The 12,300-nt window shown below is 43.2% G+C and overlaps 1 protein-coding gene across 1 annotated transcript in view; it reads right to left on the bottom strand.

Annotated features, from left to right (window-relative positions):
• Positions 1 to 293: 293 nt before the first annotated feature.
• The window catches only part of T265_07684 (hypothetical protein), a gene marked incomplete at both ends in the record, with an annotated part of 48,170 nt that continues 36,163 nt past the window's right edge, over positions 294 to 12,300 (bottom strand). The window contains 4 exons of the mRNA XM_009173263.1: positions 294 to 869; positions 3,208 to 3,565; positions 9,845 to 9,927; positions 12,035 to 12,200. Coding sequence (XP_009171527.1) covers positions 478 to 869; positions 3,208 to 3,565; positions 9,845 to 9,927; positions 12,035 to 12,200 — 999 coding nt within the window. The remainder of the gene's footprint in view (positions 870 to 3,207; positions 3,566 to 9,844; positions 9,928 to 12,034; positions 12,201 to 12,300) is intronic.

Here is a 12,300-nt window from a genome sequence, read left to right as displayed (position 1 = left end):
TGTGAATTGGATGTCCCTATTAATGTTAAATGACAAAAATTTGTGTTGGAGCTGTAGCCTAGTTACTGGAGCTTGTCAAATCCTGATCCCAAACCAAACTAATTCATGAATCCGGTACGGTGAACCATGTGGGTGAGTTTACAACGGTATACAATGACTATTACATCATTCTCCGCAAAGTCCTCGCTGGCTACTCTCCAAACGATTGTTCGTTCAGGGTAACCAATATAATTTACCCCGTAATGCCATGAAGACTGCATGATATGATAACAATAAGACGTTTTCTGTGCAGACTGACTTGCAAATTAAAAGACGAATCGACATACAAAACTAAAATGCTCGACTATTGGAAATTCTAATCACATTGAATACTTTACAGGATTGTAGGCAGTAGTTCGACGGCGTCCCTTAGGAAATCAGTGATGAAAGTTGCGTCTTTTATGTTGAGGTAAGGTTAATACGCGTTCCTTGTGTTGTTTATAAATCTGCTCTTGACCAGTAGTAACCATCGGTCGCTCGCACGGGAGGAAATTCACCGCGATTTCGGTTCGGACAGTGCCTGCTACTACGATGCATCTTGTATGGACCAGGAGTGGTCTGCATGGGGCTGACTGTGATGGAACGGCCAATCAACTGCAGCTTCGGCTTGTGACGCTCTTGTGTGGAGTGTGAGTTGGACCAAAGAGGTGCGAGTTTGCCAACTTTTATGTTTTTTATTGCCGAGTTCCTAATGCTTTCGTGATACTGATCTGGTGCTCCGATGGAGGCCGAAGGATTACTGTATCTGGCAGACAGCTTTGGATCTGTTAGCGAAATCCGTGTTCGAGAACCCAGGCAACCCTTGACGCCGTGTGTGAATTGTTTGGTTCCTGTAAAACGAAAGAACAGGACAAAGCTGTTGGAGAATTTCGAGCGAAGCAATCTTCCAACACCATTGGACAACTTTTGGGGAATACACCGGTATTCTTATTTCAACAGTTATTGGTTCGGCCGATTACTTATGATGGAGAGATCGGTGGATCCACCTGTTTCAACGCCCAGTTTTATCCTGATTGATTCGATATTTCGCGGCGGTGGCTGAGAAGAGATTTCAACATGGTCACTCGACATTAGTGGACGGGGCTATGTTCAAACATGCCACTCAGCACCATCGTGAAAGTAACTGTGGCTGTGTCGGAGACACACTGGATTTCTTACTGAATAATCGAATCGATCGATTCGTTTTTTCGTTAGGCGACTAATTCATTCTTATGTATCAATGTCTGTCGCCACATTTGGCCAGTGCGCGCTGGTGACGCGCATAAGCGAGTACAACCGTGACAGTTAAATAAATTACCAGTTCGTCGATTCGATCTTATTGGCATCCTAAGAGAGATCGCCAGTCAACAGTCGTTTAACTACCGAACCGCCGTCGGTTTATGCAGGGCCGACTAAATACAGAGATCAGTCGATTCACACTTTCTGCTTGACCGTGGCTGTTGGAGTATGTGGCTTGGCCTTGAGCTCCGATGATGTGGTCGGACGACTTAAAAACGTGCCGCGGTCTTGTGGTGTTATCGGTACTTTGATATCGGTCCCTAAATTGGAACTATCGACGTGAGAAAAACTTGCATTGCTACACCCCTAACATTGACCTTCGTCGCGTGTGAGTTTTAAGTTCAACAAAGATTAAATTAGTCTGTTGGGTCATTCACTCAGCCTCATGCTACGAACAACCGTCACTCGAGATTTTTCACTTTTTATTAAGCTGAGAAACGGAGCAACAGTGCGAAAAATGTGTCCACTCTATATACGTTTATGTTGTTGAATATAATCACTTCTGGCATTCTCACTTGTAATTGTCGAATTGGAATTCTATCGAAAAACATGCAGTAGGTAGTTGTAGTAACTTACTTGTAGGACATCTTTCGAAGTGCTGTTCCGCCCTTTAGCCTAAAACCGAGTTTCCTGTTAGCCATCACCAGGTGATCGACGCCAACAGATGAGAGAACAGCAATTCATAAAAGTTTAAATGGTACTTCGGCCTTGACGGGAGGAGCACTTCATCGTTTCGTTCGATACCTTGTACAAGAAACGCAGAATTTGCTAAAATGCTAGAATTACTGATTAGCTCTCCATCTTCATATATGACTCGAGACTGCGACCCTCACCTGAGGAGATGAACGTTAGGCAGACTTGTAGAGTCATTTTTCATCGTCCTACTTCGTTATCCCTCACATGTACACGGTATTTGAGATGACGGGATCACATGCCTAACGTCGGCGTTTACAGTTCAACATTCGTATTTCTCCAGGCTTTCTCTCCAGTCAGCTATATTTCAACCTAATATTTCCGACCCTTTTGCTTACAACCATTTAATTTGGCCGAATCTCACGGCCCAGAAAATTCCCCTATGGAAACCGGTGAGAGCAGTCGTCAAAGCGCCGCACAGCTAATGGTAACAGGACAAAATTGGCGAAGGATCAGTTTGGACCTTTCAAGTGATTGCTTGCGGTAAAAATGCCACAAATGTCTTAACTTTGGGTTAGGTTCGAAAGTTTGACACAAACCACTTTGAAATTTTGAAACAGGATTCTAATTTTGTTCATGTTCAGATACGAGCCTGGGTAATGGTCTTCAGAAATTCTCTATCGAAGTGAGTTTTAAACTACCTAATTACCCCCATACGTTGCAGATGGTCTCACTAGCCCTCCGAGAAGTTGTCATTCAACCGAGAAGTTTACACCGAGGCACGTGATACGAACTGTGTGATTGGAAAATGATGGTGCTATATACTCTCCAGCTGTTAGTTAATCACCTTGCTGATGAGCCATTCGTAGCAGGATGATGTAGGATTCAGCTAGGAAGGTTGTTGATTCGAATCTCACCAATTGTACAATGCTTTCCCCTTTGGAGGGTGGAATTTTACTAGATTTTTGACCATTTACTCTACACTGATCCTGACAACCATGAGTCTACCCATGTCGCTTTGTGCATCCTAAAAGTAATACGACTTATTTTTAGGGAAGACCTCATCCTACCCAAGCTGTTTTTGGAAACCTTGTGATCAGACCCAACAACTTTCCAGGTTCTGGCTAAGTCTTCGCTAAAAGTGCATCATGCCAAACTTTCTGAGGAGTACGCCAGCAAGGAGGACATGTTTACTTGTGACAGCATTTTCCCGTCAAGGTAACAGATTTTAACAGAAATTATGCGATTATTTCTCACCAATATTTTTGCTGGAAGTTTCGCTATCGTCTGTTGAAGGATGAGTCATTGTGGTAAGAAATGAGTCCGGTGATTCTATTTGATCGCCAGAGCGTTTGCCAGCAGCCTCTGCGGGGTTGCTTCTTGAAATGTCGGTGCAAACACCCTGTCGTTGCCGATCGTTCACTGCCCCATTAGGTGATAGCCCAATGCGCTGGTCATTGTGAAAAGGTTCATTCGGTGCTGACGAAGACCGTCGTCCAGCCCTACTGAAGGCTTGTTTAAGCAAGTCAATCCGAGGGAGGTTGAGATCGCGAGACTGACTGACAGTAATAGATCTGAGGGAACCTCTGCTCAGTGCCAACTTGGGGAACTTCATCTGGAAAGAAGGGTTTGCATAGATGTTTGAAAATAACGTAAATTAACCCGTTTGATTCATTTTGGATGTACCAAATATGCTATACCTATTGCCCGATAACCAAAATGATCTGTTCCAACATAGACAAAAGGTATGTGTTCATCTTTTTGGGGTAAGACGTTGGAGTCCTTTTTGAAGTTGGAGCTTGTTTAACGGCTAGCTGAGTGAGTGAATGACTGTCAGATGTTGTATCCTCTATCAAATGTCTTATACATTCTGCACGTCTCTCCATTTGGGTTGAGTGTAACCTAAGACGTTTGGTAGAAGATACAACAACATCTGACGGTCATTCACTCACTCAGCTAACCCTTAAACAAGCTCCATCGGTCTCCTGACTCACATCTGAAAGAGGGCTGCTTCATAACGAAGCATCACCGATTTAACTAAGGCATCTAACAATCTGATTCACGTGTTTGGTGCTCTGGTCATTTACGGCGTCCTTCAGTACATGTGGATCCGCGCGCTCCCTACACAACAAAGCATTATGCCCACGAAGTGCATCACTAGGTATAAGTAGACTTGCTGACTCTAAAGTATGCAGGACCGGTGCCTACAACCTAGTCCTGCATCGGTGACCCTATTTGGCGATTCTAGTACACTGCCGTCTTGACAGGAAACTTTCATGTAGGCAACACCTCAAAGGTCTTAGTAGTTCCTAATTTCTATGACATGGTTCCTTCTGTATTATAAACTTCCACTAAGTGATACTTTGAAACATCTTCCATTGGTTGCTTTGTTTGATAATTTAACTCCCACGCGTCTTCTAACTCTTCTTAGAATTAAGCAGGAAAAACTCAGATGGAGATAAAACAACAGCTGCCGAGTGACTGCCATCTTCACCTTTGATCTTGATCTGATTTTACTTGCTCGATAGAGTGAATTAGATCGAACTGTCCTCAAGGAAAACGCTCGACAAGCAGTTTGTACTCAGCCAGTCTCCAAAATGATCGTAATAAAAATTAAGTGAGTAAGTTTTGCATCCAGTTCTGCCGTCTTAATTTTTTCAACGTGTCGCCGTGGCAGAAAGGTTGCGTCACATGGTGTCTGTCCCACATTGCGACTGCACTCGGTTACTTCTATATGGGGCCCCTGTTAGTGCTCTAGTTGTGAGTAATTAAGTTGATTATCAGAAGGTAACAAGCACTAACATATGTCTCTCTTACTAGAATGTGATGAATACAGTAGTTAAGTCCACTTGACAAACAAAAGTAAGGACACTTGTTGGGAGTTCCTGAGTAAAGTTCCGGACGCAGGACGTATCTTCTCTGCAGTATAGCTGCTACACGTGTTCCGTTATTGTCCGTGGAGACTTGCGGAACTCTGTTGACTTCCTGTCCTGGGCGCGCGAGTGTCTGTGTTGACTGAGCTTAGTTACATGCCTATTTACTGTGTGTATCGTGAAGGGAGGGGTGTCTTCGTGTTTAATACGTGCACGAACATGAATACAGATTGACCTGATGTGTTGAATGAAATTCATAATCCTGGCGCGTGACGCAAATGCAAGCCGCGTAAACGAAAATGGTCGAAAAGTTTTACTGTACATGTCGGCTAAGGTTGCAAGTTGGACAGGAATTGTTACGTGGTTTGAGTGTTTGTGACGCGTGATCTGATGAGTGACCACTACACCTCCACGATAAAGGAGGCTAATGTTTGGAATCAGATAGCCTTCTACTCATCGTAATCCAGCATTAATCAATAAGCTAATGTTGACGTGCTCGCAAGCTTTCATGGAAGTACACCGTCTGAATTCATCAGAAGAGATAGAATGGCAGAAAGCGCAAAAGCACTTCACGGACAGTTCCACTTTACAAGTTTTCGATTGAGACACGTGGTATAGCTCGGCTCCAACGATTGAAAAACCTCCTGACTCTATGGTTACAACGATGATGGCAGAGAAAAGTCGAGTATGTTTCTTGGTTGACTGCTACCTTGGATATGATGGACGGTGCGTGACTCTAGGAGTCGCAGTTTTTCACGGAAAGTTGGTGATGAGTGTTTTGTTGAGTACAGGCAGTGGCAATTCGCTCGCTGGAGAAAGCTTCTGGCTGAGAAGTGGCTTACCTTTTGGCAAATGAAGTAATCTAATATAATGTCCTTCAGATTTGCCCTCCTCCCGTCGGAATAGAAAAGTAACCAGGGTGATCACTCTGTCCTAGTACCGCGAGCTTCATGCTTGGATTTGTGGCAGGTTCGGCACCTCAAATCACCGGATAGTACAAGTTAAATATGGCACATTTCAATGGCACTGGTCAATGTACTTGATAGTGAAAGAACCACCCAACAGCACTTCCACCGGATGTGACAGGTGTAGTCACATGAATTGTATTAACCTCAACATTGCTTTGGGAGTCTATCTCCTGTCTTGGTGCAATCGTCCGGTTTGGTTCATAATAAAGCAGGGAGCGGTGAATTTTAGTTCCACTCCAGTTAGGCTCAGTAGCGGTTCATATTCTTAGCGTGATAGGATTTGATTCCTGAACTTCGGCAATGCGAGGTGACCATCACCACCATGCTCTGTGGACACGATACTCATCACATTTGAGTGGGCAAACATGTTTGCCGTTGACTGTTTGGACGCTAGAGAACTGTGGGTATGCCAACTGATTGAACCGCTTATCAAGGCTTTTCGGTGAAGGAGTAAATGCTCAGTTGATCAAGAACTATCTACACCGTGGAAAAGCCGTCAGACGTGTCGACGAGTGTGGGTTCCACAGTGTTTATATTCGTTGTTTCTGTCGAATTGTACTTGCTATGTGTTAGGTTTCATAAACGCGAAGTTGTCTGACTATCAGTTTAGCACAATTGGCACGGATTAGTAGTGTACCACAACCTGAAATTATGGACGTTCAAACCCTCTAAACGTGGAAGCCGAGTAAAACACAGATTGCAGAGACACTGCTCGAGTAGCTGAATGAACACGACAATGGAATGCTCTTTCAGCGACCCGAAATTGGACCCTCACTATCGTCGTAAAGTTGGCCGCCGGGCTTTGGTCTTGATCAGCCTCTCAATTTCTGCTTTCAGAAATAGACGTTTAAAAACTTGTGCGTTTTGATACAGAGAACGGCAACTTTGGAGAAATAAATTTAAGCAATAGAGGGGGGTAACAGAAAATCCTACAGCAACACGAAACTTGTCAGGAATAATTCATGCAGATTTGTCCATTCAGTTCTTCGATTTTGAGATGAATTAAATGCCCTCTAGTCTTTGAGGTAATTAACGTATGCATCAGGTACATGTTGGCAGTATTGGGGTGCGTAACATTCAACAGACACCCGAAATTGTTCTTGGCTCGATAAGGGTCGAGGTCCACTACCACTGACTGAATTATGTTACATTTTACTCTAAAGGAGGTCCGCATGAGTTAGACAAACATGACAGCCAATATTGATTCGGCATTGATCAACACATTCGCCTTCGATAGACCTAATTTCGTTGGAGAATGCAGAGCGCTTCGTGCATAGAGAGACCAAGTTATCATTAATCAGTTATTTTGAGCAAACTGGATGTGTCAGATACATGTCTGCATTCGTTGCAAGGCTGGCACCATCTACACAGATTGCTTCCTTAAAATTCGCGGAAGAAGCTTCAAACCACCAGCATCATTTGGTTATTGGTCGACATTCAAAAAAGCTATAGTGGCATTAGCGTGAATGAAATTGCTAAACAAGAGTGCGTCCAATCCAACTTTCTCATACTTTTTTGGTTGGTTGCTCGGATAAGGTTGACTTCAGTCCGTAGTCGGTTTCTCCTAGTTTTCTATGTAATCATCCATTGCGACCAATACCACTGTGGTGTTGAGAATGCCCCTAAGACTTGTCCAAAAGAAAAGTTGGGTGCTTGAGGATTAGGTGTTATATTTTCTGGAGGACGCTGGACGTAGATGGTTTTACTTGCACTAACTGAGTCCTAATGATATACCGATTAGCTCGCAAGATCACTCAAGAAATCCATTAGTCGAGTGACTGATTTCAAGTATCAGTATAAGCTTCTCTGAGGACAGCGAGTGAAGCACCCGAGGGAGTCCTTCCGCTCTTGTTAGCAGTGTGCTGGTCATTGGTACCATTGAACTTTCCTATGGGTAGCTGGATCACAGCCGTTCTGGGCTGTGGCTATTTCAGATTTTCAACAGAAAGATCAAAAGACTCGCTCCACTAAGTTGAAAGTAGAGTGACAGGTTTTACCCTGTATGGTTGGCCAATTACCGTTGTTTTGAATCGGCCATTCTGCATTAAAGTTATTACGAAAAATCTAGGTCCAAGGAGGTTAGTGAGAATAGTCTTTGTGAGGTACTAAAAATCAGGTATATATTTGGCAAATGATTCGCAATAATGCCGGAGTTTAGATGTCATAGATCTGCCCGTTTGCTTTAGTGTGCCTGATGACTGCTAAGAGATTTCTATATTTCCGCACTTATGAAGCAGATCAGATGACAACTAGAAACGAACTGTTCGTTTAACATGAAAAATCGGACTGCGCGAATTGAAATACGCCATAGGTTTGAATGCTTTAACTCCCAAATGGGAAATCGAAACCAAACGTTATTTCGTGACTTGTTTTTTCTTCCATCCCATGCTAAACGTTTCGGTAGGTTTTGAATAAGGAGGAACGAATGGTAAAAACATGACCTGTAATGCTCGCAGTCGGACAGTGTAGGTTCATTGAGCATCTAAATCCACGGTATTTACATAGGGTTGCGGTGTGAACTCCAGTGACTTAAATCTCAACTCTTTTTTGTCTCTTCACGAACACCCAGAATAACCCAGTATCATCAAAACCACTGGTCGCCTGGCTAAGCATAAAGCAATCAGGTCATTCGTCAGGGAATGCGAACACAATTGGACAGATAATGGGTATTTTTGTGGTCAGACTAGTTGTCAATTCTGTAAGAATGATTTGCGAACCTTCAAAATCCGAATTCAGAGCAGTCAACTTTAAAAAAAAACAGAAAAGGTTCGGATGAGTGGGTTCTATAAATCAGGCAAACTGAACAGCTTCTGATTCATCACAACCGGATGAGACGCCAGCTTCAGAGGGGAAACCTCAGACACCTCATATAGTACGACGTCTTGGCATGTGTTATGCCAGTCTTATCCAGCAAACAAATACTTTATAACGGAACTAGGCCCTGACAATATATTTTTTAACAGCATCTGCGGACTACATTGTAAGTGATAATCGATTAGCCCTCAACAAGGCTTGTGCACATTCATACTAATGCACACCTGAAAAGCGAGAAAATGACAATAAGATTGCCTTGTTATTCACTCATGGAGGTTGGTGGGACGTTTAAGCAGAAACAAGCACTTGAAGTACTTCCCAAAGTCTTCAAAGTAGGTAACAAAGAAATAGAACGAACAAATTATTTCAATACCGAAGTTACCGTTTTGTCTCGTTTAGTGCGAAACTCTTCGGATACGCACCGTTCACCTTGAGTATACACCTTTCAGTAGCCTAGTAAGTTCTCATGTCGATATTTTTTTGATCAGCCGGTTTGAAGAATGATGTACACGTGTTTCATGAAAGCGGAAAAAAGCTTCCCCAATTTCTGTGAGATGAAATAGGTAGCACTAATCACGAAAACGAGTAATCGATGTAAACACGAGAGATTAGATTCGGAATGTAATCATGTTCCACACACATACGCCTACTTAGGCATTTCAATCTTTCTGTTCACCGCTCAGGGTGTTCTCTAGAAGTAAATTACGTTCAATCATGTCACTTTAGATTGGAAAACTGTGATGTTTGTACGAGTTGATCTTTGTAGGGTTAATGCAGTCTCTTCACGATGTTGTGAAAGTCATGTGGGAAGCAACACGATTAAGTGTCCTCACATTACTTAAAACCTCATGAAGATGGATGCTGCGAATCCCTTTGTGTTAGACTACGTAACGCATCCGTTTCGTCATTTCTGGTTCCTTGTCCTACCGTTATTGACCGCAGTGAAAAATGAGGTTGTAAACAATCAGATATGAGGTATATGTGTCCGGATCTCCAGACATGTTGACTACCTGTGTTGAGATCAGGTTATTTCAATTCGAGAGTGAGAACCGTTTAACCGCAGACATTGCTTTTGTACCATACTCCAAAGTGATAGACTAGATTTGGTTCAACTGAAAGTAGAACACTAATCAGCTGATTGAGTGACTCAAGATCTCCACTCAAAGAGATCTCCGGGAGCCGAGCACCGGCATGATGGCCCAAGTGGAACAGTCGGTACGTTAGTGGATAAAAACTTACTTTGATATTCGAAGCGCTTGTTTGTTCATCACTACTGACCACGTTTGATGCAGTCCTGTCACGGAATTCATGATTTATATAGGCTGGAAATTCAAATTGCTTGTATGAGACAGGGATCGTGTGCATGACTGACTGACATCAACAATATCGTATCCCACATCCGGTAGTTTTATCGTGCTGTTTGCACACTAGTTGGTGGTGATGCTTTCATTTCACTAGTTAGTTTTCTCTATAGGTTTACCTCCTACAATGACTCCTTCAAACGGGAAAACGGTCTGTGTGTAAACTACCTCCTCTTTTCAATAATCCTCCTCACAGTAACTCCAGTAATTCAGTAGTACGGCTGCACATGCCACCTTTTAAAGTTGGACCGTTTTGCCTTCGGTCCAGCTTAACGGTGGCGAGCTATCGAACGCAAACAAAGCGACGCGATTTCCGATTACAATCCTATTGGATGTCGAGTATGAAATCGAGGTCATGCCCAAAATAGCTCTATGCGACGTGGTACGGGGTGAACTTTCAGTACACAATTAGCGAGATGTGGTAATGAAACAGAACAAAAGAGCTTCGTGTCACTATGGTGGAAGGAGAAACAATAAGGATTTAGATCATATAAGGCGATGTCTTAGGTCACTGCGCACCGAAATCAGATCGATTTTAACGATCCGGTCTCTTGAGCCAAGACCACTTACAGAGAACGGTTTAAGTAGTGCTAGTTGCGGGTGGTCTCCCTGTAGCAAATTTTGTCTTATGCACAGCAATCTTGTTGTTGACACAAAGAAGTGGTGACGCAAGGTGATATTGTTACTCTAGCATTATTGGCCCACAAAAACAACCATTTCTGATCAGGATCACTACTATGGTCCGCAAAATCCAGTGATGGAACAAAAGATGGACCTTAACGTTTGAACGTCATCTCATGGAATTTTTTCCCGGGTAATCACCTGCAGTGTCATTCACTTTTGAACTGTCCCGAAAGACGAATTCGAGTGCTTTTCCCTTCTCTGGAGAGGCCACTTGGAAGAACCAACCCAACTCGGTCTCCACGTTGAGGCGATCTGTTTCGGGCAACAGGCTTTACTACATGATTATGCAGATTATGCCGAACTTTGATTCTCTGAGAGAATTTCCCCCGGTAGTTCCTACACTGTAGTAACCTCTTCCGCTATCTCCCTCGAAATCAAGGGAGCAAATACACAAGAGGCTCACTGAAGGTCCATTTTATGGACCTGTCTATCTTGTGAGGCTTTTTTCATCAGGAAACAGTTATAGCCCTAATATATGGTCTTTGGAATCCTGGAACATCTCAAGGATTATAGAGCTTAATTAAATACTCAGGTTTTTAGAGCTCTGTGGCACTGTTTAAATGTTGGCGTGTACTCACCAAGCAGTATGTTTTATATGAAGGTGTTGGGTTGTGTGAGTATTATCAGGTTTACTCTCTCTTAGGAGTCCGATTCAAGACCGACTCGGAAGTAAAACTGGTTGCAGTACAATTTAGGGGGCCATGCATTTCAGGATTAATTAGTAGTGTATCTTTAAAGAGCGCCGTAATTTTGGAAACCGCAGTCCCTTGAAAGAGTGGCATTTGTTAGCAGTGAAACCCACCCACATCATATACACACCACTGGAAACTCTCAGCAACGTTGAAAACGTTTGCTAATTGACACAACCCGAACTAAGTTAGGAGGGAGAAGACAGTTTGAGGAGCGCCAATTAGGGTTTCGAAACGAAATTACTTCCGAATGCTCCTCCAAGCTTCATTATTCAGCAGTTTGGTCTTTACTCAGAACAGATTCCTTAAACATCTCATGTGGTCCCCGCACAGGGAAGCAACCATATTGCACCGCACTATCTTCGTCTGTACCTTAGTGAACAGAAATCTTCTCTGACTTGCCTTCCAAAAGATGGCCACAGGGTACCCTAAAGTTTCACAGTGTAACGCCACAGACTATTCCTTGTATTAGTGCAAACACTCCTGTTGTTATCGACTCACGGAGCATGTAAATGGCAACAGGGGTGACCTTAAAACACTACCAGTCTCCAGTCCTAGGTGGGACTAGAAAGAGCGCTGAAGGATGATCGTCTGAGAACCTATAACAAGGGTAGTGCTATGCTTAGTCTTTGAGGCTTATATAAATTCTACAATTCACTGGCACATTATAAACGCTAGTACGAATACTGGCTTACGTGACGGCACTTCAAGGTACAGAGTTTTATGAACCTTGCCGGTTTGTTCCATAAATCTCAAATCCTCTGTGCGTGTGGATGAAGCCAACGCGCTATCCGACAAGTAGCCAAAAGCGTGATGCTGAATGTGGACGAATGACTTTTCCCTCACTGGTCGCTGCATTCTCTGAATCAAACACAAAATCAAATGTACCTCGGTATAACATGTAGCAATGATTTTGGAGGTTAGAATACGTAGGCTTGAAAGCTAGTGTAATATATATATA

The sequence above is a fragment of the Opisthorchis viverrini genome (assembly GCF_000715545.1).
Source record: "Opisthorchis viverrini unplaced genomic scaffold opera_v5_180, whole genome shotgun sequence".
Classification (NCBI taxonomy): Eukaryota; Metazoa; Platyhelminthes; class Trematoda; order Opisthorchiida; family Opisthorchiidae; genus Opisthorchis; species Opisthorchis viverrini.
The sequence above is the reverse complement of the archived record's forward strand: the minus strand, read 5'-3'. Positions and strand labels throughout refer to the sequence as shown.